The sequence below is a fragment of the Kogia breviceps genome, chromosome 15, assembly GCF_026419965.1.
Source record: "Kogia breviceps isolate mKogBre1 chromosome 15, mKogBre1 haplotype 1, whole genome shotgun sequence".
Taxonomy (NCBI): Eukaryota; Metazoa; Chordata; class Mammalia; order Artiodactyla; family Physeteridae; genus Kogia; species Kogia breviceps.
In genome coordinates this window covers 80,106,386-80,133,271 of record NC_081324.1, presented here as the reverse complement: position 1 = coordinate 80,133,271, position 26,886 = coordinate 80,106,386, and the positions used below count along the sequence as shown (strand labels likewise).

The 26,886-nt window shown below is 49.8% G+C and overlaps 1 protein-coding gene across 3 annotated transcripts in view; it reads right to left on the bottom strand.

Moving 5' to 3' along the window:
- CCDC60 (coiled-coil domain containing 60) overlaps positions 1 to 26,886 on the bottom strand; it is a 252,697-nt gene that overhangs the window by 114,015 nt on the left and 111,796 nt on the right. Inside the window, exon 1 of one of the 3 annotated variants that reach the window (XM_067014927.1) lies at positions 14,598 to 15,049. The exons of the other annotated variants lie outside the window; for them this stretch is intronic. Within the exon in view, the coding sequence (XP_066871028.1) occupies positions 14,598 to 14,636 (39 nt within the window). The 5' untranslated portion in view covers positions 14,637 to 15,049. Of the gene's footprint in view, positions 1 to 14,597; positions 15,050 to 26,886 lie in introns of those variants that run through there. 3 annotated transcript variants of the gene reach the window in all.

Here is a 26,886-nt window from a genome sequence, read left to right as displayed (position 1 = left end):
TTAATGTAATTATTATAATTATGGATAATAAGCTGTGCTATTAATGAAGGTGTAAAATGCAGGTGATCTGCCACAGGACCATGGGCAAGTCGCTGAATTACGGGGGCCGTTGGTCCCATCGGTAAAATACGGTTATTATCCATCCTTTGCTCATGACACCAGAGCATTACAGGGATTAATTAGAAGTTGTATAATGTGTTGTGCTCTCTGATGCTCTATAAACATAGAAATGTGATGGTTGGATATTTACATAATCCCCATTACTGAAGATCTTGAATTGCTTTACTGATGTTAAAAAAAAAAAAATGCCAACTTTCCAAAGTGTATAAATCTGAGTTAAATAAAAGAAGACTGGGTTTTTATTATCTGCCAACAGCTTGGAAACTCAGCAGGACTGGGCATCTGGCCTCAGTGGACTGGCTGCTATGCCGAAGCCTTGGGAATGTAGAAGGCATGTGGACATCGTGGGGCTGCCTCTTCCTGTAGATTGGAGCTCCTCTGGGGCTAAGACCGAACCTTGTCATTTGGGTATCACAAGCACTGAGCACAGAGACTGACGTGCACCCAGCACAGGGTAATCGCTAGGTGGAGGGAAGGATGACTGGATGGTCGTCTGGAAGGCTGGATGGACAGATAGATGGAGGGAATCCTTAACCTCTTGGTGATGGGAGGAGGTTAGGTACATCTGGCCCCAAATACTTGGGCCACACTGGATGGGGAGTCACATCAGATATTGGAGAGAAAGCCACTCAGCAAGTGTAACAAATTGGCATCACACAGGCCTGGGTCACCAGCTGAGTGACCTTGGGCTTGGACTGAACCTCTCTTCATGTGAAAATGACAATAATCTATCTGTCAGGATGCTTTGAGCTGAAAAGTTAACGGGAAACTCCATCCACCCTTGCTTAAACAATAAGGAAATGTATGACTTCATGGAAGAGGGACTCCAGAGGAGAATCCAGGGTTGGCTTAGAAGTTCTGTAATGTCACCGAGCTTCCCACAGAGTCGACTGTCTATAGAATCAGCTTCATCCTTAGACAGCTTCCTCTTGTGTTTGTGAAATGACTGCTGGTACACACCAGGGTCAAGGCTTCTTCCCCGGAAGCCCCTGGCAAATCGACTGTTCATGTCTTATTGGCCCGAATGGGCTTTAGGCTGGCCCATCATTTGGACGGATCGCTGCCTGGGTGAATAAGATTACCATGACTACACCTGCGCTACTCCAACTGTGGCCCACGGACCAACTTGCAAATTCATAGGCCGCGTGCAAGGCCAAGTGAATCGGGACCTCTGGGGGGTGGGGCCCAGGTATCCCCATCAGGCTGTCCCGGGGGTTCCTACACCTAAGTCTGAGAACCACTGGGTTAGACAACTCAACTGGGATGGTCGTTGGTGAGTCAACTACAAAATGTGGGTGATAATGCCAAGCTTGGGGTTGTCTTGAAAATGTAAATAATATCTATGGAAAGGACTGGCACACAGTAGGTACCTAAAAACTTTTGGTTTCCTTCTTTTCTTTCTTTCTCTAGGGATGTATAAATATTTACTCTTCCCTTTAATTATTCCTCCCCCCACCCCGGCCCTCAAGGTGCCAAGCGTTCTCCCGAGGCTCTATGGTTTCTATGGAAACCAAACCTGTAGACTAATTTATACTAAAGTGGGAGTGGCTTAAGGTATGATTGAACCTAGTAGCATTTTTCCCCTGAAAATTGAGGCCAGGGAGTAGGCACTGCTAAATCCAATGGGATGCTTGGTAAGGGGTATAATTTCAGGTAGGTACCAGGTTTCGTGTGTTGGGGAATGTTTGACGGTGACACCAAGCTGCTCCATCCTCAGATTACACCCCTAGGTTCCCCTAGGTAACCTCCTACTCTGGCCACATGAGGGGGGTCAGGTGGCTGATCAGGAGGCCCAGAGGCAGCCAGGCTGGGTGAAGGCATATGAGCACAGGAAGCCACAGGAAAAGGGAGGGGTCAGGTCGGTCAGGCTGATGGCATCAACCTCCACCCTGTCCTTGGTCCTGGGTCTTTAGAGTCTTGTTTGGGACTTTAGGGAGGGACACAGCCCCTCTTGAGGCTTTGATCTTTGGATCTGCCAGTTCCAGATTCCCTTTGAAGAAGAAGAAGAATTAACTGGAAAAACACCTACAAGAATTTTTTTTTTAAAGGAGAAAAAAAAAACCACACACACACACACACACACACACACACACACACACACACACACACACACACACAAGCAGACACCAGATGAGATCTAGGCACGACAGGCTCTACTGGCAGAGTGTCCTGATTCAACAGCTGGCTCTGCACGTCAGGCTCAAAGGAGAAAAAGAAATTGGCCACTCCTTTGAAGGAACTTTCTTCTGAATAAGCTGGAACCGAAAAGGTCCCTTAATCCCCAGCGAGGAAAAGCCTTCTTTCGAACAGATGGGAGGGCAAAAGAAATGTTGGCAGGGAGAAAGGCATGAATTAAGTTGGAGCCCTGGCCCCTCACCTGACAGAAGGATGCCCTTCTGGGTCCTGTGTGCGTCTCCTTTAAGCCCCCCCCCACACTGGGGGGGTGACCCCTCTTTGTCATCCAGGCTTCCAGAGCTGGTTCTTTACCCCAAGCTAGGGACATGGAGACTTTCTCTGGAAGCAGGATAAATTGGGGCTGCTTGAATTGATGAAATTTCCATACCCCACTCCACTAATCCTATATATATATATATATATACACACACACACACACACACATATATATTTTTTTTTAATAGAGGCATTTAAAAATTATTATTATTAGTTTAGAAACTGCCTTTGGCGTCACATGGCCCTGCATTCCAGTTCACCACCGTGTGAGCCTGGGCAAGTTGCAACCTCACTGAGCGCCGATGTCCTCACCTGTAAAACGAGGGCATCCAAAACATGGCTCTTCTTTTTAGGGACGTTCCGAGAATCACAGCTGAAGAATTCAAGGCACCGCACACAGCACCTGGCATTAGTGTGTGCTTAATAAGTGCTGGTTATTAAGACAATTATGGGCTCTGCCAACAAGCACCTCGGCTCCTGAAGGCCCTGTGTAAGCGACAGCTCACCGGGAAGAGCGCGTGTGCATTAAAACAGCCTTAAGGCTAGGAAGGGAGCCTTGAGACACACTCTGCCTGGTGATAAATTGCTGGTTCCACCGCGTCATGGCATCCGTGACCACGGCCCTCAGTAAACAGAGGAAAAAAGCGCATGATCTGGTCTTTAAGGTCCCTTCCGGCCGGACTCGCTGTGTCATTATGTCTCCCTCCCTTCCCCCGCTTGGTCACCGGTGCACGTGAACAAGTCCCCGGCGTGGCGGTGGGTCCTTATGATGTTGCCGCCACCTCCAGGCCCCCTTCTCTCTCTGTGGGACTGGCTTCCCGGCTAGCCTTGCGGGTTCCCACTGACATTCTTGCCTCTTTATGCTCTACAGTGGGTTTAACAGCGATCTCCCTCCAAAATGTATGCCCACGTGGAACTTGAGAACGGGACCTTCTTCAGAAAGAGGGTCTTTGCAGATGTAATTAAGATAAAGTCATACTGGATGAGCGTGGGCCCTAAACCCAATGCCTGGGGTCCTTATGAGAAGAGGGGAGGGCAGCAGAGGCGGCGGCCACGGGCAGATGGAGGCAGGGGGCGGAGGGGTGCTGCCCCAAGCCAGGGATCGCAGAGGATGGCCAGAAACCACCAGGGCCGAGGAGGAAGGAGCTAGGAGTGAGCCTCCAGAAGGAACCAAGTCTGCCCACACCTAGGCTGTGAGCTTCTGAACTCCTGAACGGTGAGAGAACAAATTTCTATTGTTTTAAGCCACCCAGTTTACGATCAGTTATTACAGCAGCCCTAGGAAACTGACGTGCCATCTTTCCGTAAAACAAACGTCTCTACCACTCTCTTCAGTGGCCTCAAAGCAAAGTCCCAATTCTTCGGGGTTCTTCTAGAGAGCCCTTCACGGCTGCGGCTGCTGGCACACACACCCTGTCCTCCAGTCTAAACACCTCTGAAGCACGCGTGCTCCTGGGAACAGGTCATATCTCCTACAGGAGACGCCCTTTCTCTCCTCTCCCACTTGGAAAACTCCTGCTCATCCTTCCAGACCCAATATAAATATCGCCACCGCTTTGAAGCCCTCCCAAGCACCCCCTTCCTCAACTCTCCTTCCACTGGACAAGTGAGTTGTGTTTCTCTTTATTCCCATAGCACACTGGACAAGCCTCTCTCCTTGGAACCCCGAGTTCGTGCATAACGCTATTTGTCTGATGCATCCACCATCACACTAGTCATGAGCTCCTGAGGTCAGATGGTCTTATCTTTGTTAGGGACTGATAAATGTTTGTTGGTTGACTAAATGTCTCTTTGGAATGGATAATAAAAGATGGAGAGAACTGGTATCGTTGAACAGGAGATGCGACAACTGAGAGGTCACAGAACATATGCAAAAAGCAGACCGGGACATGAAGGGTCAAGATAATAACTTTTCCCAATCAGCCTTGGGGAGGCCAGTTGCCCACGTTGCCACGCACGCCGTGACTTGGTCACCCATGAGAAGTACTGTTTTCTGTGGAGCCAGAAGCCCTCCCACTCTGGGAGCTATCGGAAAGCGCAACTTTGCTTTTGGCGGGGGACGCCTGCAAGCAGTTGGAGAGCTCCTCCGGCTCGGCAGGCAGCAAGGAGCGTGGTCCTTGCGTGCACTACCGCGGGGTGAGGGGGGCGAAGCACGCAGACCCCTCTCGCCGCGACTCATCCCCTGCTTCATGACAGGCAGAGAGAACTAGAGGAACCGCACCTAAGAGGCCGGACGGGACAAGCGGCAAGAGTGCGGACTCCGGCATCAGACACACGTAGGCTTCAAACCCTCAATCTTCTACAGTCTGGCGGAGTGACCTTGGACAAGTCCTTTATCCTCTCTGTTCTCACCTCGGACATGGTGGAGGTGCTCATAATAAGGCCCGCCTTGCAGTGTGGTTATGGCCATGAGACGGTGTACATGGGGTGCCTGGCATGTAGCAAGCTGTTGGTAAATGGTCATATGTCATTCTTTTTTTTTTGTCTAGCAGGAAGATTATTAATTTAACAAATGTTTTCTGGGGGCCTATTAAGGGCCTGTCATTATTCCAGGATCTTGGGGGCTCAAAAATGTTTAAACTAGGGCTTCCCTGGTGGCGCGGTGGTCGAGAGCCCGCCTGCCGATGCAGGGGACGCGGGTTCGTGCCCCGGTCCGGGAGGATCCCACGTGCCGCGGAGCGGCTGGGCCCGTGAGCCGTGGCCGCTGGGCCTGCGCGTCCGGAGCCTGCGCTCCGCGACGGGAGGGGCCGCAGCAGTGAGAGGCCCGCGTACCGCAAAAAAAAAAGAAAAAATGTTTAAAGTCAAGATGCTTAGGGCTGTTAAACACTGTTTTTCGAGACCAAAGAAGGTGTGCAAACACTCTCTTCCTGAAGGTGCTTGTTAATGTCTGGCGGCTTCATTGTAGCCCGGCTGGACCAGAAAAGGCCATCTGCCCTTCCGTCACCCTGTCCACACCTCTGAGGGGAGTTTCATTAAATGAGTCCTTGTTTCCTTGCTGGATCCTTTTGCTGAAAATGCCACACGGAAGGGAAGCTAGCTACCTGACTGATGTTTCTTTCCTCTTGAAACCTGCCCAGGTGGGGACACAGGTACCACTTCGAAGGCTCTTTCCTAAACCGCCAGGAGAAAATTCCATTTGCAAAACTTTTCTTGTGACTCGCTCTCCGAGAGTGAGCTGATTTACCATGTTTGTCTGCGTTTGTTCAAGGTACATTTCAGAAGTCGTTTACTGTAGCTACGTTTTAAAAATATAAACATTCTCCCGGTTTAATGCAGGTACAAATCTCTACGATGCACATTTTTGAGCCCGTGGTGTAGGTGGAGACTCAGACAAATTAAATACTGTAGGGGAGCAGGGGAAGCAGAGCAAGAAATCACTTGGAAGAGAAAGAACGACTGCAGGAACTATAAAATGAGAAGTACGCTGTGGAATCTTCAACGCTACTGTGGAATGCGTTTCCCTCCCTCCTCCTTGTCAAAGGAAAACATAAACCATATTCCCTGCATTATGAGCCTAATCTATGAAATGGCCCAAATCTCATTTTAACGAATACACGTGATTGAGTTTGTCTAACTAGAGGTTTAACGACCTGTAGAATGTGTCGTCGGCACCTGGCAACCCTCAAGACTTATGCAGCACCTGCACCTCACACCGTGAGGTCTGGGGTTGTGGGATGTTCAACTCGCTTTCCTTTAGGAGACAAAGTCAAGCGTTTGGAAGACAGAAATTTTGCACAAACATGAAGTCCGTGTATTGTTGTAACCCAGCACCATCAAATAGCATGGGTGACTGAGGCCTGCGGCATTCTCTTGTTGACTGGCTGATTCACCCATTCATCCAGTAAATATTTCCTGAGCACCGTTACGTCCCAGGCTGTGCGCTAGGGAGCTTGGTGTTAGGGATAACAAGGATAACACCAGTCATACTTTACTGAGTGCTTTTGCTACGTGTCCTGCGTTGGGCCAATTACTTGGCATGGATTCCCCGATCCAGCTCCACCACCATCCTATAAGGTAAGTATCATCACTACCATCACCATTTTGAGAAAACCAGCCGAGCCTCATCAGCCTCGATTCCAAACTCCCAAGAAAGAATCTGATTGGCCCAGCTTGGGTCATGTGCCCACCTCTGCTCATAGCTGGATGAAGAGGGTGGAACTGTGTCACACAGTTCAAAGCTGGCTACACAGTCCAGCAGAAGGTGGTTCTCAGAGAAGCAGGGTCTCCGGGAGCAGCCACCTTCCTCATGTATAGTGGTCTGCGGACAGTAGATGTGGGGAGAGACGAAGGGTTGGGAGGACACCCTCAGGTCTGAGGTCCTGGGACCACTCTTAGGAGGCCCCACTGCACCTTCTGCCACTGAACTAAAGGACATCCCTTGTTCTTGGCATAAATTCCCCACTTTTGACCAAGTTTCCCTGGACGCATGTGTGTTATGTATGACCAAGAGGGCTTGGGTTAGCTGGTCTCGAAATCACAGATCTCTGAGTATTTCCAGAGCACTGTCGTGAGTTTTGGCCTCTGCCCTTTACAGTACTGTGCCCTGCAGTGGAGGGAAGCAGTAGACCACACAGGTTTTGAGCTACCCACTGGCACGCTGCTGCAGGACCCCACTGTCGAAGGCTTCTAGGGGTGGCAACACCAGGTCGAGCAATTTCCCAGGGTTCAGAAGGGAGAAAAAGACACCAGACCTTCACTTATCCTAAGGCATAAAAGCCCCTTCAACCTACACGTCAAAATTCTCTTAAGCTTTCTCCACGGGTATCAACCACAGCGACGATAATAACAATGACGACAGCTCTCGTTCACTGACCCTCGCTACGTGCCGGACCCCGTACCATGCACTTTACATACGCTGTTCAACAGGACGTGCACGACAGCCTTTCAGGTAGGGATTCTTATTGTTGTCATTTCACAGAGGCAGAAACCAAGGCTCAGAATGGTTAAGTAACTTGCCCAAAGTCACACAGCTGTGACGTTCGGGAGTTGATATTCCAATCCAGATCTAGTCTGAGACTAGATTCCAAGTTCTAACACTTACATCCAAGCCTAAAGCACTGAACTGTTGTCTGGTATTCCAGCAATTTGATGGTTACTATCCAAGACCTCAGGTCTACAGCTCAGAATGTCTTCTATAAATCCTGAAAGCACCTCAACAGAATGTACAATGGTACAGCTGCCGTGGAAAACACATGATGGTTCCCGAAAAAAATTAAAGCCAAGATTACCACGTGATCCTGCAATTCCACTTCTGGGTATATGCTCAAAAGAAGCTTATATACCCATGAAGCTTTTAGTCTGTTGGAAGAGAAAGATATTAAACAAACATTGATTTAGTTACTGTGGTAAGTACCACAAAGGAAAAGTCTAGCAAACACAGCAAACTGTTACAGAGGGGCATCTGGAGGGAGAATTAGGGGAGGTTCCTTTGGGGAGGTGATATCTAAACTAAGACCCAAATAATGATGAAAGTACATGTATTAAGGGAGTGTTCTAGTAGCAGGAGCAGCTGGTGCAAGTGTTTGCAGGTAGGAGGATGCTGGGCGTGTTTAAGACACTACAGCCTTGTCCCCTGAACTGAGACTGGCATTATTGTGGCACTGCGTCTAACAGCGAGGCCTCAGGAGTCCCCTCCCCATCTAGGAGAGGTGTCTGATGACCGGTTTATTTTCTATATGAAAAGTAAGTGTAGGGCTTCCCTGGTGGCGCAGTGGTTGGGAGTCCGCCTGCCGACGCAGGGGACGCGGGTTCGTGCCCCGGTCCGGGAAGATCCCACGTGCCGCGGAGCGGCTGGGCCCGTGAGCCACGACCGCTGAGCCTGCGCGTCCGGAGCCTGTGCTCCGCGATGGGAGAGGCCGCAACGGTGAGAGGCCCGCGTACCGCACAAAAAAAAAAAAAAGTAAGTGTAGTTACAGACTAAACAGAGGTGTTTCCCTATGGAGAGTCTACTCTTTGATGTGGCCACTTACTAGACAGGGATCAGGGTGTTCTCCTTAGTGCAGAGGCGAGAGAAGTATACTTGTCTTCTCATTTGCATTTTCCATTTAGTTTGCAAGTCCCCAACCCCTAACAGGAATGGGAGCAAAACCACTACCCCAAACAAATGGCAAGTTCGCGGTATGTGTGTGCCTGCCTGTGGGGTGTGTGTGTGCCTGTGTGATTTGTGGAAGTGATGAGAGGTGGGGGACCCCACCCCATGAGATGCGTTGGTCCTAGACCTCAGACCCACTCTTGTCTGCACTGCCCTTCCTTTTTCCATTCTACATATCTACTTCCTTTCCAAGTCTGCCTAGGACATTGCAGCTTTATGAGCACAAGTCGCATATTTGGGAGGTGACCCCAGAAAACACAGTGAGCAAGTGAGACGAGAAGAGGAAGGCGTGCTCATCGGAAAGCAGGCTACCACTGTGGGCAACTGGCGCAGTGGTTGAGAGTCCACCTGCCAATGCAGGGGACACGGGTTCGAGCCCTGGTCCGGGAAGATCCCACATTGCCGCGGAGCAACTAAGCCCACGTGCCACAACTACTGAGCCTGCGCTCTGGAGCCCGTGAGCCACAACTACTGACCCCGCGTGCCACAACTACTGAAGCCGGTACGCCTAGAGCCCGTGCTCCGCAACGAGAGAATCCACTGAAGTGAGAAGCCCGCGCACCGCAACGAAGACCCAGTGCGGCCAAAAATAATAATAATGAATGAATTAATTAATTTTTAAAAACCAGAGCTGGTCCCTATACTGTTTGTGAACCATGAGACTCTGAAAGGTGGACTTTTCATGTGGCGTTTCCAAATCGCATTTTAACATCTGTCAAGGCACTTTAGTTCTGAAGCACAGAGTTTGGAAAGCATGTCTTCCTAACCTTTTCCTTGAAATGGAATTCCTTCCTTTGTTTGTGAACTGCTAACAGAAACCCTTGAGAATCCAAGGAAGAACAGAGATAGATGATCTAAGTGTTCTTCATTCTTAACAACCTTTTAAAATTGCTTGATTGTGTGTGTCCTGGATATACATATCGAACGGCTACAAATCAAGAAAAACACAGCAAACTATACAATAGAAAATAAATGATACAAAAAGGTAATTCTCAGAAAACACAAATGGATAATAAGTATACAGACGAATAATAAGCATACAGACGATCGATCGTCAATTAGGAATCAGGTAAATGCAAGAAAACCACAATGAGATGCTCTTTGCCCATCACATTGGCAAAAGTTTCAACATCACACTCAGAGTAGATGAATATGTGGTGAAACGGCACTCAGGTACTACTGGCAGGCTGCAAACTGGTACAAATTTTGTGGAGAGTACTTTGATCAATAAAATCCATTTTCTCTCCCTTCTTCCTTCGAGACCCAGAGGAGAAACCATGATGGTCCAGGCCAGTCACAGTGGCTCCATTCCCCTCACCAGCGACGGGTGTATGTGTTAGCTTTGCAGCCCAGTTCTGGCTCGTGGGAGCAGAGGAAGCTAAAGATATGCCTGCATGTGTCACCTAGGACATCTCCAGCCATCCTATGGCCACGGGGGAGGCATTCCCAACTCACTGAGGGTGGCAGAGCGTAAACGTGGAAAGAAAGCACCTGGGCCCGTGACGATGGCCATGGAGCCCCTGAATTCACCATCTTTGGAACTTGACCTACTTTAGACTTCTTGTTAACACGGGAAAGTAAAGCCCTTGTTGCTTAGCCGCTTGAGTCTGCTTTTCTTTGAAGCCCAGAGTATCTTAATTGATATAATTGCTTCTTCCCTATGGAAACAGTGGCTCATATGTCCAGATAGGCAACAGACCAGCATCTTATTGTAGCAACATGTGTAACAATGAGATGTTAGCAGGGTGCGTCAGCAGGGACCTAGAAAAAATAAACTATGGGTCCATCCATAACACTACTGAAGGCCAGGCAGCCAATAAAAACAAGGTTAATTTTTATGCACTGGGTCCACCATGCAAAGATCTCCAAGATACATTCTTAAGTTTTAAAACATTCTGAAATAATACATATGGGAGAACTCCATTTATGCCAAACAAAATAAGCCTCAAAATAAAATCTGTGTAAAGATTCATATATATACAATCATATCTACAAAGAAAGGGGATGGGGAAGCCACATCATATACATAAAAGGATTCGTCTCCAGAGGCTGGAGACAGACAGGAAGTGATACTCAAAGGAGATTTCTACTTTTTAATGGATTTTTGGCAACACTAGTGAATTTTATTTATGACCTTTGCCATTAAAAATAATGGGCAGAAAACATCCCACATGCTCATTACAGAAAAATGTAGCAAGTGGCAGACCGTAGGGATGTTAAGTTTTGTTCAGACCTTGCAAGCCAGAGGTCTTTTTTTCTTTTTTTCAACCATGATTTCAGGCTTCCGGGGAACAAAGAGAAACTTCTCCTCAGGCCCTCAAATGTTTTTCTTGTGTGTAGCACAATTACGTGGGCAGAGTTCAGTGTTTTTAATCAAAAGCTACTTATCCAGTGGGTAATGTCACTTTTCCTAGCCTGTATAAACAAAGCTTTGTGGGAACTGGGCTTGGAAGGTGGAAGGGCTGCATCATTTGAATTGGAGTGTGTGTGTGTGTGTGTGTGTGTGTGTGTGTGTGTGTGTGTGTGTGAGAGAGAGAGAGAGAGAGAGAGAGAGAGAGAGAGAGAGAGAGAGAGAGAGAGAGGGAGAGGGAGAGGGAGAGGGAGAGAGGGAGAGAGGGAGAGAGGGAGAAGGAGAGGGAGAGAGGGAGAGAAAGGGAAGGTGGATGGGGTGCTGTCTACGTGATTCTGGAGAATTCTCCATAGAAAGATCCACCCTGTGTTTCCCTGCACCAACTCTTCTCCCCCAGCTACTCAGCACCACATGAATTCGACTTTTCAGAAGGGAGAGGCTTCCTGCGACGCTCAGATGGTCAGGAGAGCTGCAGGCACCGGCTGTGTCATAACTGCCTTCCCTTGTCCCCTACGTCTGTTTGGCTCTGATTTCTGGGGTGGGTAGCATTCGTCTCAAGGTCCCTGTCAGGCCGCCATGAAGTCACTGTTTTCTCTGACTGTGTCGTTTCTGCCAAATCCCGGAGGGAGAGCCCTGCAGGGTGTCCAGGGCCGGAACGCTGCCACCAGGTCACTGTGCCCAGCAGCCCTCGGACGGCTGTGCTGGAGGATCCGTGCCTTCATAGCCACTGCACCACGTCTCCCCAGACTGACCGGCTCTGTGGCCCCCGTGACTCCCCCACGCTTTTGCAGACTGGAATTCTCCTGGCGAAGGAGTGCCCACGGGAGCTAATTTAGGAGATGAGGTCCGGCAAGCAGGTGTGAAAAAATAAAAGAACGGCGGAGGAAATATTTGACTTTCTGGAATCAAAATGGATGCTTCTCTAAGTGTATCACTTACATTCCCCGCCCTGCCCCCGCTCCCCCTTGGCGAGAGAGAAAAGCAAAACTTTTCAGACAGGGTCTAATCGTCGTCTGAAATAAACGGTTGAGAACGGGGGAGATTTAGGGTCTGCTGAACATGGAAGACTGAGGTGGGAGGGCTAGTCCTGGTGGCCAGTTTCCAACAGCTGCACTGTAACTGAATAAAAAGATACCAGTGAGCCTTTGACAAAGCAACAAGAAACCAAGAAGCTGTCCCCACTTCGGGTCAGAATGGCCTTCATCAAAAACTCTAGAAACAATAAATGCTGGAGTGGGTGTGGAGAAAAGGGAACCCTCTTGCACTGTTGGTGGGAATGTAAATGGATACAGCCACTATGGAGAACAGTATGGAGGTTCCTTAAAAAACCACAAATAGAACTACCATACGACCCAGCAATCCCACTACTGGGCATATACCCTGAGAAAACCATAATTCAAAAAGAGTCATGTACCAAAATGTTCACTGCAGCTCTATTTACAATAGCCAGGACATGGAAGCAACCTAAGTGTCCATCATTGGATGAATGGATAAAGAAGGTGTGGCACATATATACAATGGAATATTACTCAGCCATAAAAAGAAATGAAACTGAGTTATTTGTAATGAGGTGGATAGACCTGGAGTCTGTTATACAGAGTGAAGTAAGTCAGAAGGAGAAAAACAAATACCGTATGCTAACACATATATATGGAATCTAAGAAAAAAAATGTCATGAAGAGAGTAGGGGTAGGACAGGAATAAAACACAGACCTACTAGAGCATGGACTTGAGGATATGGGGAGGGGGAAGGGTAAGCTGTGACAAAGTAAGCGAGTGGCATGGACATATATACACTACCAAATGTAAAACAGAGAGCTAGTGGGAAGCGGCCGCATAGCACAGGGAGATCAGCTCGGTGCTCTGTGACCACCTAGAGGGGTGGGATAGGAAGGGGGGGAGGGAGGGAGACGCAAGAGGGAAGAGATATGGGGACATGTGTATATGTATAACTGATTCACTTTGTTGTAAAGCAGAAACTAACACACCATAGTAAAACAGTCAGACTCCAATAAAGATGTTAAAAAAAAAAAAAAAAAAGATATTGGTGGTTGCGCTGTGCCGGGCACTCTTGGTGCTGGGGACCTAGTAATGAACCAAGCAAAGTTCCCATAACCTAATGGGGCTCCCAGTAGGAAAGAAAGGGTGCACTCTGATTGGGAATTTGAGGAATGTTGAATAAAGGGACTATTTATAGAGGCGTGGGCAGGAGGCAAAGAAACCTTCGCGGATAGCCCAGCACCCTGGGGCCACAACAGCAGGGAGCCTTTCCCACTCTTAGGCCTGAGAAGAGGCACAGCAAGGGAGCAGTTACCGGAACCCAAAGAAGGTGGCTGTACAGACTTGGGACAGGAGCCGCGGTCCTTGGCAGAGACTCACAACCCACCACGTCGACAGGGCAGAAAGGAGATGGAGACCAAATACTCTGACCCGTCCCTCCTCCTGCCCTTGGATCTCCTAGTGGCGCCTCCCATTGGCTGAATCCAACCAGACGCCGGCAAAGCGGGGCTGCCCATTGATGCAGGCACGACTCACCCTCCCCGGGTGGGCGGGGCGCAGGGCAGGGAGGGGGAGGGTGGCCAGCGAGCCTAGAGAGGCAAGTGGAATGTTCCCAGCACGGTGCCTGCCCTCGGGGAGCTTGTTATAATTCTACTCGGGGGGAGCTGGACAATAAATAAGCCAAGAGATCTCAAATACAACGTTGCCAGGACCTTCATGCAGCCAAGCAGCAGGCACCTTTGTGCAAATTAGAAAAAGCCACCCTCCCTCATCTGAATAGATGCAGCCCCTCGCCAGGGGGACGTGGTAAGTGAATGCGGCACCGTCTGGGTATCAGCCCCCAGTTGCCTTTTGGGTCAGGGGGCTCGTGTGGGACTCAGCGCACAAAACACGATACCCCGGATGTCAAGTAGTCACGGTGTCATAAATTAAAGAATCGGTGGGGGGGGGGGTGACTGAGAATGCGAGGCGCGGGGAGACGGTGGGGGTTCTGGCCACGTTTGATTTCTCATTGTCCCAAGGCCCCTCTGCCTTCCTGTTGGCTCTGCTGCCGCCGTGACCTTAGGACAAGCAGCTTTTCTAGAGCTTTCGGCTTGTGTCATGCCGCTGACACGGTGACGTGATACAAACATGGCTAAGGGGGGGCCCCAAGGAGGTCTGAATGGACTGCTCGCCTAGAGCCATCCCCGCTGCAGCCCCCCCACCCCAAACCTCACAGGCAGGCAGAAGCCAGGGCGAGTCCCGGGCCGTAGTCACTGGTGGGAGCCGCCTGGAGCGGGCAGGGATGGCATGGCTGTCTTCCCCCAGCTCCGGCTCCCTGAGCTGTAATGAGCAATTTGTCTTTCAACCTTGATCTGCTGTCAGCAGGGCTGACACCGACTCCGAGTACTAATTTCTTCTCAAACTGTCTCACACTGCAGCCAAGAGAGGGGCGAGAAATGAAGTGGGATTCGCCGGGTGCAGAAACCCATTGCCCGGCTGCTTTTACTCGTGGGAAAGCACTGACGGGCCACGAGGCCCGAGCTGTGGTCCTCTTCTTAAGAAGCAGACGCCGGACACCCCAGTGAAGCACCTTTCATTCTGTACCTGTGCGTTTGACTCCTTTCTCCCATTTCTCTCCCTCATCTTTGCTCTGTCTCTTTAAAGTGGCCAGAAATATAACAGAGAAACCCACGGAAACTCCACATCTTCTCATCCGCCCATAATGCACTCACCCACCTCACGAACGTGCCATTTTGATGGCTCTCGCCTTTCTCAGATTATTTTATTGGGGGAATCTGTGATTGGTAGAAACAGAAACATTTTCATCCAACTCCAGTGGGGGAAAAGTGGAATTCAACGAGCAAGAAAGCTCAGCTACTTGCTTTGTCTCCTGGACTCTTCAAAAGGCGTGGGCCCTCGTACGTGCTATTTTTCTACACGTCGGCTTCTTGCTTCTTCCTCTCTGCAGCCCGGCTTTTACAGAGCCAGTAATAGCTGTGCCAAAATGGCGCTTCCAGCCCCCAGAGTTTCTCGTTTCCTGACTCTGTGGTCCCCTGCATCAGTAGCCAAAGTCCAAATTCCCACCAGATCTGATTGGTGCAGCTTGTAACAGATGTCTTCCTCTGGTCCAATCATCTGTGGCTTGGAGGGTGGGGCTATGTGGTACGTGGAAACAGGAATGCGCCTGGAGCCAGAATGACTTCTCTAGAACTTCCAGGAAGAGATGCTGTGCCGGCGAAAGCAGATCTGGATTTAAACACCTATTCATGCAACCACTTCCAGATCTGTGGCCTTCAGTAAGTTACGTCCTTTCTCTAGGCCTCAGTGTCTTCATCTGGCAAATAGGGGTGGTAAGATTTCCCTCACAGTGTTTTTGGGGGGAGCTGAATGAGTCAAGGGATGTCTGAACGTGGGTTAACGTACCTGGCACACGGGAAATGCCTGGTACTTGTTACTCCGTGGGACACACCACATCCTCTGGGCACACCTCCAACTCCAGCTGCTGCGGTGGGGACAGGTCCCAAGCGCAGTGGCAGTGTCCCGCCTCCAGCACCTGCCTGTCCTCTTTTCTACTCCGTGTCTTGCTCCGGAGTCCCAGGAGTCTGCTGAGCCCACATGCAGGCGCAGCCCACAAGTCTGGGGGAGTTGACACCTCTGGGGCGACCCCCTACCGACGGAGGATGAGGCAAGTGGATGAAGGCTCCGGCCTCCTGCTCTGCACAGGCTTCCCAGAGGGTTCCTCAAAGTGGGCCCCTGTATGGTTTGCCATCCTTCTCTCCCTTCCCCACTCTCCAGTTCCTGCTTCCTGGGATCACCTTCCAAATACTCTCCCTGCCCTCGAGTCCTTGCCTCAGGCTCTGCTTTGGCAGAAACTGACATAGTAAGTTTGTTAGTTGGTTCGTGGACCGAGGAGGTGCGTCTAGCGCTGTCCGCGCCTTAGCCACGCCTGCACAAGCTCAGCTGCGACCACGCGGCTAACAGGCCGGCCCAAAGCAGCTCCTCCAGGCGTAAAACTCAACTCTCGGAGGAACGGCTGATGGGGAAGGAGAGCCAGTTCCCAAGGGGCTGGGACATTTTGAGCTGCCTCGTGGCCCAGGGGAGAAGGAAAGCTTCCTATTGGCGTGGGAGGGTGAGCGGTGAGCCAGTCGCAGCCCAGTGGCCCAGTATTTCCAGAGAAGGGCAAACACGACCACACCGCTGTTGTTCAGAAGGCTTCCAAGCCCGCCCCTGGCTGTCAGGATCAAGGCCCAGATTCTCTGTAGCAGAGACCTCATGGCTAGGTCATGGGCTAAGAGTGTCTGAGTGTACCTCTCCATCCTCGGCTCCCACTCCCCACCCCCCATCCTCTCTGCTCACCCATTCATTCGTCCACACCTCACTGAATACCTCCTATGGGCCAGCCCCGCAGTACGGGCGTCCTGGACCTCTCGGAGCCCCTCCTCCTCTCTCAGGCCTCAGGGCCTTCACAGATTCTATTCCCCCTGCCAGGAACACTTTTCCCTCCTTCCCCTCATCGGCTAGGTGCTCTCACAGCACTCTGCACCCTCCGTCACACCCTTCACGGTGGTAGGCCCTTGACGGGAGGCACACAGAGGGCAGAGATGGTGCCGTCTGGCTTCCCTCGGACCCGCGGTGGCCGGTGTGCTGCCTCGCACGCAGTAGGGCAGCAGGCAATGTCTGCTCAATGGGTGAATGTTGAAAAAAAGAGCTGGAAGATACATCTCTGCCTCGTGGTGAAACACTACAGACTGCTACTGAGCTCATTCACAGATTTTTTAAAATTTTGTTTTAATGACAATATTGGCAGGAGAAAAACAATTGTGGCTAAAGTACCTGAAAACTGTATGTTTGCTGAGGAGGAAGAGGGGTGTGAATTTGCCTAGATAAGGGTCACGGAGGGTCTCTCCCTCTGTCTGTCTGTCTGTCTCTCTCTCATACACACACACACGCTGTCGATCACTAATGATAAGGATGGAAGGTCACGAGAAGGTGCCAGCTGCCTGCAGACAGACAGCCTGCTCTGTGTTCACCGGCTGCACATTCTTCCGACTTTAGCAAACTAGACCGCTTCTCGGAGGCTCTCTGGTTACGGCGTGGACATCCCCCTTGTCACCTGCCTCAACCTCCCACTGCAGGTCTGAGGGTTTGAGATGAGAAATCCTCGTCGTGGGCTAAGAGCACCAACTGTGGGGACTCACAGAGCTGCTGGGCGACCTTGAGAGAGTGACCTGACCTCTCTGAGCTGCAGCCAACTGTGTGTAGAACGGGGTAGGGCTGTCGTGAGGTGCGGGTGAGAGGATGCACCAGGGGCTCTCGGTTCGGTGCCTGGTACCTAGCAAGGCCGCAACAGACAGAGGCTCGTATCAGCTACCACCGAGTCTGAATGTCAGGACATCACACGGAGAAGCTGGCTTCCAAAGGAGCTACAGAATGTAACTCCAGAGATCATATGCATAGAAACAAATTCTCCTGCTGCTTTTGCTGGCTACCACAACCTCAATTCTTCCTGTATGAGCAGAATAGCTTCAACAGGAGAAATGTTGACACACCAAAGGCAGAATTAGACCTTCAGAAACATTACAGCTCAGTGCACCACAAAGGCTCAAAAGTCCACGATAATTAATGGGAATCTTGAGCCACAGACAGGGCAAGAGTAGAAACAGGAAACCGTGAGGACTGGGAGGGGGAGGGGGAGGGGGAGGGCGGGTTTGGTCCAGTAGGAAAGCACCATAGAAAATACACTTAATTTTTAACGGGTGCTGGTGGGGAGGAAAACAAAACAATCCTTTTTTATTTGAATGGGGCATCGCACTGATTACAGTAACAAAAGAGATGCATTGTGAAGTGGTGACCTCCCTGTGACGGGATGTATTCAAGTGAAGTCTGCCTGACGTAAGGTACATCTGTGTTCCTCACACTTCGGTCATTTGCAAACCACCTTTAGGATATTTGCCATCTCTCTGCACCACCTGTATTATTAATTACTGAATAGTTGTCTTTAAATAGGCTCATTTAAAAACACAGTTAAAGAGGAAGCTTGATACCAGCACGATAGGTGGAAAGCCGTACTGCCTGCCACAAACAGAAGGTAACCATAAAAACAAATACAGTGGAACAAAACAACGTTATGCAATCCGAGCTTGCACTGTTGCCTGCGCAAGGCTCTGAGTTTGGGGGCCCTGCCCTCTCCTGGTTAAAAGGGAGAGTTACAAGGGTGAGACAAGCGTTAAAGACAACTTGCACTGAACTGAGGCTTTCTGCTTTGCATAGTACAAAAGGACAGAGGAGAACTGAAAAAAGATGACCTTTTCCACTATGTCATCTCACGTTATAGTCTGTGTAACGCCGAAAACTCATCTCACTGTCTGCCAGTGGTGTCTGTCCTTCCCTCAGGGAAACCTCTAGGACAAGAATTCCAGCACCAAATCTGAGATTGGGTAAGAGGAGATCTAAAATCCATTTCCACTCTGAGATTTTATGACCTTACCATATCATTATACTTTTTTGATATGAATTTCTCACCCAGTAATGCTGATAAATGTTTAGCAACCTGCTCTCCAGGGAGAAAAAACAAAACAAAACCCTGATCTGTAGCATTTGCCAGTTGCCATGGTGTAAATACTCCCACCATGGCTGACTTCAAACTACCTTCATGATGTCACCAAATGCAGATTTGGGAAGGGATGAGTGCACCAGGCTCTGGGAGCCAGGATGAGCCGGAGCCAGCACACGCCGGTTCTTGCCCACTGCGGGGCTGTCCTCTTAAGGACATGAAATAAACAGTATCCAAGATATTCAGTTCCAGTAGAGGGACACCTCAGAGATATTGCAGGTTCAGTTCCAGACCACTGCAATAAAGCCAGTATCGCAAAAAAGCAAGTCACGTGAATTTTTCTTCCCCAGTGCATGTCAAAGTCATGTTGATACTATACTGTAGTCTAAGTAAGTGTGCAACAGCATTGGTGTGTAAAAGCAATGTACATACCTTAATTAAAAATTACTTTACAGCTAAAAAAAATGCTAACCATCATCTAAATCTTCAGTGAGTTGCAATCTTTTTGCCATAGTAACACCAAAGGTCACTGATCACAGAACACCATAACAAATATAATAAGGAAAAAGGTTGAAATATTGCCAGAATTACCAAAATGTGACACGGAGACACAAAGGGAGCAAATACTGTTGGAAAATGGTGCCAATAGACTTGCTTGAAGCAGGGCTACCAGAAACCTTCAATGTGTAAAACATGCAATGCCTGTGAAGTGCAATAAAGCAAAGTGCAATAAAACAGGTGTGCCTGTCCTTGGAAATGTGAGTGCCTCTGAGACACGTGGCCATCTCCTAGAGCTTCTGTGTCTGAGGGGTGGACTAGACGCCCTGCAGTCCGACTCCACAATCGGATTCCATTTGCGCCCATTTGTCAGGTACCTTCCTGCCTGCATCCCCAGACAGTTCACTAACCACCAGAGCACATCTGTATTTAATTCACATCTGCATTTCACCTGCTGTATATTCACCTGCTGTATGTAGCTCTGCTTCGTATCCAAGCAAGGTGTTCAGACTCCTGCCTACTTAACTTTTAAGTCACGGCGCGAGGATTATGACCCCCTCCAGTAGCTTCCCTGGGTCAGTTCACACCTGTCATCACCTTTCAAGGTCTAGCATCTCCCACATGTCAATTACCATCTACATCTATATGCAGGTGAATTACTGTGCATTGCTATGGCGATTAAATCTTCATCTGATCTGTTTGCACATTTCACCGTAAATATTTTCAAGGAAGAACTGGGTGTAAATAACATTTCACTTGAGGGCTCACTATGCACCACGCATTGTATGATTATTAGAGTGTCTATTTCACAGAATCGCGGTGGGGATTAAATAAGATGTTAACCTCTGCCATGCTGTGCCATGCTTTCTCTTTATTCCTGTGCGCCCACAAAGCCCAGAACAGTGCTGTGGGTCTTGGGGGTCCCCAGCCGACACTCAGCAATGGCAGCGGGCCTGCCAACAGCTCCAGATGCTCTTCAACTCCCTGGCTCTTCTTCAGTTCAGCCCCGCCCTCCCAACACTTGCCGTGTACTCAGGCCACAAAGCATCGGAGTGTCCTCCACCTGGAAAATGATGTCCTATACATCATCACTTAAGCTTAATTGTGCGTGGCTTGGAGGACACCCCACAGGGGGAGATTTCACACAGGGCTCTTACGTTGGCATATGCGGTTCATGATCTATGGCCATCACAGCAACAGCTATTTTTAGCTTCCTAGCGAAGGTTTGGCAGGAGGAGCTCCTGTTATGTTTGTTTGTTTGTTTGTTTTCTCTTCCCCACTTCAGTGCCAGAATTGCCCACTGTCTGGTATGACCAGGCCAGGCTGAGCTGGGGGTTTCCAGAATGAATAGAGAACTGAACGACAATGGTCATCTCGTGACCATGCGCTCTGGTCCCAGATCCACCAGAACCTGCGGGCTCCGAGCTGAGCATCGGTTGGTACCGACATCTTGGATTAGTGGTTGACCATCACATAGAGAAGGAGGATTCCGTCAGTGGGCCTGGCTCTCCGCACGTCCAGCAGGTCCACAGCCTGCTGTCGTGACAAGCCTGCGTCAAGCTCGGCCTGTGCACGGGGCCCTTGCCTGTGATGTTTTCTAGGCGTGCGCCTTGAAGAGTTCAGCCAAAGAAATCGGTTTCGGCAGCACACTTGCCACTTGGTGGAGGGAGGTGAAATTTCAGCCGTGTCCTGGGAGGCAGGTGTCACATTTGTCAAGAGCACAGACAGACCTAGATTCAGATCCCGTCTCTGACACTCATTAGCTCTATTGCCAGTTACTTAATCTTTCTGGGCCTCAGTCTGTGTGTCTGTAAAATGGGACCAATAGCACCACCACGCCCTCACAGGGTTGTTGTAAAGGTTATTTGAGGCACTTAGCACAGAGCCTGGCATGCAGCAAGCACTCCTTTATGCTCCTTGGCAAAGCGTGTCAGAGCCTGGTGTAACAGAGTCGTGACACCTGGTGGAGGAGAAAATGTGTGGAGGTAAAATGGAAAGACTTTGGAACCAAATTGTCCCGGGTTTGATTCCAAATTTCCCCAGTGCTAGTTGTGCATAAAAGGGCGGTGGGGGGCGCTATGGGAGGAATCACACTAAATAGTTAACAACACCTACTTCTGGGGTAGGAACTGCTTTGGGGTGATGGTCAAAGATGACATCAACCTTATTGATAATATCATAACCGTTGAACAAGGTTAGTGTAGACACTGAGACTAATGGGAAAAGGAACTGGTTATTTGACTCTCCCAGATTTTCGCGGGCCACAGAGACGAAGCTTTATGACAACTGGGAAATACTTCTTAGTCTACGGCCCCATCTCTTGTGACTTGGGTTGGGATACAGAGGGTAGACTCTCCATCCACGCAGTCTGGTGGCAGCAGGGCAAACTGCTTAAAGGAACGCAAGGGAGGACTGAAGCTGGACCACACAAAGCATCCTGAAATGACCCTGGCCTCGTACTTAGGTCAAGCCCCTGAGTGATTTAAGAGCACAGCAATGGAGCTGCAGACACTCACTGTCTGGACAGCCCCAGCGTTGACAGAGCACCGGGAGGGTCCTGGGCTGGCCGTTTCCGCCCAACGTGGGACTCCGCCAATAGGCAATCTGCACTGAAGCCCTCCGCTGGGCTGGCCGAGAGATGCTCAGAGCTGCACTGCAGCCTGATTATTTCCTCCTCAATCCGCCTTCCTCCCCTCTCTCCCTAGTGTCAGACCTCATCACAGCCTGAGGGCTCACCCTGCTCAACGCTGCTCCCTCCCCTTCCGAACCATCACAGGCAGCACCTGAAACGACTCCCTTGCCCTTGTAACTCTGTCTTGGTACCTGCTTCCCAAAGGACCCAGATGGACACGACTACCTATGTTCTGCACGCCAGACTGAGCCAGTTTCTTCAAGCTGGCTAACTGGATCCGTGCAGGTGCGTGCGGAGAGGCAGGACGGGAGGAAGCAAGGTGGTCGAGGAAGAGCCTCTGTCGCGTGAGGCAGTTAGGAAAACCCCGTCCTTCGGCTCGGAGAGGGGTCCCTCCACTAAGCTTCCCTGGGGCAGCAGCAAGTGGGTTTCTCTGAAGGCGGCCATGCTTTCTTGGTTGTTGATGAAATGCAGAGGGGAAACGTGTCCAACACACGCATCCGGGCGGGGGGGTGCACGCCCTCTTCCAGCACAGCCCCATTTCTTGGTGTAATGTGACCTTTCCATGTGATTACCACTCTGCTCTTTTCGCCAAAGGAAAGCCAGGAGAAGATGTATTTTTAGGAGACAACAGGCAAGTTAATTAGGCAGCTCTACATTTGTCAGAACTTTACATTAAGAGCTCCGAGGGAGGGGGTGGCCACGGCAGGAAGGAGCCGTTGACTTGATTCATCTTGAAAACTGGCTCGGGGGCTTCTGGGCGTGCGCGCGCACACACGCACACACACACACACGCGCACACACACACACACACACACACACACACACTGCATTTTGCGTGCAGCAGGAGCGCATGAAATTTTAATGACACCCAAGCCGCTTCCCTCCGAGGCTCCACTACTGTCTATTTTGCTGAAAATGGTCTTTGCGCGTGCAGGGACCGCTCAGCTCAAGGAAGGACATTGCTCCCCGACTCCCTGAGCCCATGCCCCGTTATTCTGACTGGTCTGATCCAACTCAGTCCCCAGTGGGCTCCCCCTAGAGAGGTAACGTGGGGCCCCATGGATACATTTCATTTGCACCAGCGTGTTCTGTGATGGTTCTGTAGTGGAGGTGGAGGGACGTGGCCCAGGAAAGGCAGCCAAAGGGTGGTTTCAGGGGAAACTATCCGAAGTCAGGTGGGGACAAAAAGGTAGTGAGAGTGACTGTGTGTGGGCTGTGTGTGTTGCCTTCCCAGCTCTGCACTCCATGATGTCACAGTGGTAGCTTGAAACTGGCCACAATGGAAGGAGTATTTACACCCCAGAAACTGGCAAACACTACAAACTGGGATTTTTTGTTTGTTTGTTTTGTTTTGTTTTTCCCAGAGAGCTGGTTGTAAAACCAGCACATCCTGGGGGGCAAAAACTTCTGCCTGGATAGACCCACTCCTAAGAGGCACTGTCCCTAAACCCCAAATCCCTTCATGGCATCTCTCATCACACCGTTTCCTTTGCAACTGTAATGATCTATGTATTTATTATTTCTAGTGTTTCCTTTCCTAGTTCTACCACTTACTATCTCCGAAGTTGGGGAAGTTGGTTAACCTCTCTGTGCCTCAGTTTTCTCATCAATAAAATGGGTATAAGAACAGCACCAAACCTTATAGGGCAGTTTCTTCATGGCTGTCATGGAGAATTGGCATAATACATTATATTTAATATTTTAATACATCTAGTCTTGATCATAATCCAGTGACACAGGCATTATTATCCACACGAGGAGGCCCCTAGGATTTTTTTTTCTTTTTTAAAATTTATGGCTGTGCTGGGTCTCGTTTTTGTGCGAGGGCCCTCTCTAGTTGTGGCAAGCGGGGGGGTCACTCTTCATCTCGGTGCGTGGGGCTCTCGCTATCGCGTCCTCTCTTGCTGCGGAGCACAGGCTCCAGACGCGCAGGCTCAGTAATTGTGTCCCACGGGCCCAGCCGCTCCGTGGCATGTGGGATCCTCCCAGACCAGGGCTCGAACCCGCATCCCCTGCACCGGCAGGCGGACTCTCAACCACTGAGCCACCAGGGAAGCCCGCCCGCCCCTAGGATCCTAGGATATTAAGTCTCAGAGTTGGTAAGTGGCAGAGGTGAGACAGGAACACACGGCTTTTGGAATGTTCCAGGGCCTGGGTGTCCAACCGCCACCTTAAACTCCCCCTGAAGCTTCTGTCTTCTCCCTCTGGCAGGTCGGCTTCCCACCACTCCGCCTTGGGCAAGCCCTGGTGTTCCGCTGGGAGCAGGAAAAAAGGATGACTTTTCCTCATTTCCTTCAAAGAAAACTTTCTTGTCTCAAAGAGAGAGCGAGAGAGGAATTGGTTGAAGTTCATTTGGAATTCTGAGTTCATTATCCACATACTTAAAGCCTGTCTAGATGACAAATGTAACGTGAAAAATGGAGATAATCACTCACATGCTTGGTCTCTGCAGTGTCGGAACTGCTGTATTTTAGAAACATCTGGATGGCTGGAAAAGGAGCCAAGCCGAGCTTTTCTTAATGAGAACGTGTGGGAATGAAGAGGACCCCCCCCCCCCCCCGCTCTCCATTTTGTAGATGAGGGAACCGAGATCCCCAGACGGGAAGTACCTTGTCTAAGGTTACATGGTGGCAGAGGCGGGGTATAAACTCTCAGCGGTGTGGTTTCAAGCCCAACACACTGACTTTGGCAGAAACTGCTCAGCATGGTGCCAGGCGTGGAGTTCCGCATGAACAGGCACGTCCTAAGTGATCTGGGAGGAAGCTCCTCATGAAAATGCCTTACTCTGATAAACAGGGCTGCTGCTCTGATGAAGACCTCCATCTGCAGATGAGGAAACTGAGGCTCAGAGAGGTTAAGCAACTTGCTTAGGGTCACACAGCTTGCTGGTGGGGTTGAACAGGATTGGAACCCATTAGGTCAACTGGCCACAGTCACCTCCTCTTCGGCACCATAATAATGCAACTGTTTATTGAGTACGTGCTACGTGCCAGGCATATCATGACTAGAAAGGAACTGGAGAAGTATTCAGAGCTCCCCATTTAACACGGGGGGGAGTTAAAGTTGCTCCGGGGTTGGGTCAAGGTCAGCCATTTCACTTGCATTTCAGTACTTAAACCTGACATATCCCCCCCCCCGCCTGATTCCAAGTTTTCCGAAATTCAGTCATTCACATACAATCATCATAATCTATCATAGTATCCAAGCACCACTTTTACTACTCATATTTTTCTTTACATTAACATTAAACAAACAACCGTATCTACTTTAGTGTCTTCCTAAGCGATAATATCCACGACACCATGCCTTTGGAGTGCTTGTTAAGAGTTTTCCTAATGCACCATCAAAATTCACACATAATTATCAAGATTAAAAGTGGCTGTACATATAAAAATCATCCTTTGTACCCCTGGTGGCTTGTACCAGCCTCTAGGCAACATAGCCCAGGTGCTGTGTGAAATCTACGTCACGTCTGCTGACGAGGTGGCCCGGCCAAGCACCAGATGTCTCTGAGAGCGGGAATTCTTCAGTGGATGCTGAAGACCCAGTGCTTTCAAGAAACCAGTTAGGACCAAGCCTGGGACCCTGGACCCCACAGCTAAGGGAGGGGGGATGGCTCTCAGGCACCATTCTCCTTATGCATCCATCAGCTCTAAACCTCAAGCCTCTTCAAAGGGTGACGCTAAACCCCAACCTTACAGATGAGAGCTCAGAGGCAAAGCAGCACAGCTGGCCAGAGCAGGGCCCCACCACTGAGCTCAGGTTAGCCTGACTTCAAAACCCAGACCCCGTCCGGCCCCTAGGTTCTTCATGACCTTTTTTTTTTTTTTTTTCTTAGATTCCATATATATGTGTTAGCATATGGCATTTGTTTTTCTCTTTCTGACTTACTTCACCCTGTATGACAGACTCTAGGTCCATCCACCTCACTACAAATAACTCAATTTCGTTTCTTTTTATGGCTGACTGATATTCCATTGTATATATGTGCCACATCTTCTTTATCCATTCATCTGTTGATGGACACATAGGTTGCTTCCATGTCCTGGCTATTGTAAACAGAGCTGCAATGAACATTGTGGTACAGGACTCTTAAGACACAGACCTACTAGAGCATGGACTTGAGGATATGGGGAGGGGGAAGGGTAAGCTGGGACAAAGCAAGAGAGTGGCATGGACATATATACACTACCAAACGTAAAACAGAGAGCTAGTGGGAAGTAGCCGTATAGCACAGGGAGATCAGCTCGGTGCTTCGTGACCACCTACAGGGATGGGATAGGGAGGGTGGGAGGGAGGGAGATGCAAGAGGGAAGAGATATGGGAATATATGTATATGTGTAACTGATTCACTTTGTTATAAAGCAGAAACTAACACGCCATTGTAAAGCAATTATACTCCAATAAAGATGTTTAAAAAAAAAAAAACCCAGACCCTGAAATATGATGCTCAGCCACCATCCTGGCCCCGGATCCCTCAATCTGGGAGGGTCCCTGGACAGGACCATCACAGGAAATCAGCGGAAGTGCTTTTAATAGCAGATGTAGGCTTCAGCTGTTGGGGGTTTTTCCAGCGACAGGAAGGGGTACCCGGGCAGGTTCTGCAGGAGGGAGAGCAAAGCATTCCAAGGTGGTCTTTCTCTTGAGGTCTGGAGAAAAGCCTGCTCCTGATGAAATGAACAACCTCGGGGTTAGAAAGCACAACTGCTAAGAGACGTGGAAGGGTGCTGGGGTTTGTTTTAGAAAATCTAAACAGCAGCTTAGGAGAGTTTCTGAGATTCTGATGGGGGCGGGGGGGGGGGGGAACCGAGGCCCAGAAAACCAAAAGTGTCTTGACCAAGACCTGATAGCCTCTAAGTGGTAGACCTGGGATTCCAAGCCAGTTCTGACCATAAAGGCAGCTGTTCCTCCTGATACACACAGGCTTCTGAGTCATTCGTTCACTCACTCACTCACTCCACAGCTATTTATTGAGCCACTGCTCCATCCAGGCCTTGAGAACAAGTGGGGAATGATGTTTGAGATTTGGGCTCTGGGACAAATCCCTGGCATTTTCTGCATTTCAGCCTCTCCACCCCCTGCCCTCAGAGGACACGGGCATCACTTGGGGGTCTTGCATTTTTGGGGGTTAATTATCTCAAATATCTGTTCTGCTGATGTAGACACAACCTCACGATCCTGCTCTCCTACAGAAGGAATCAATTCCCCCG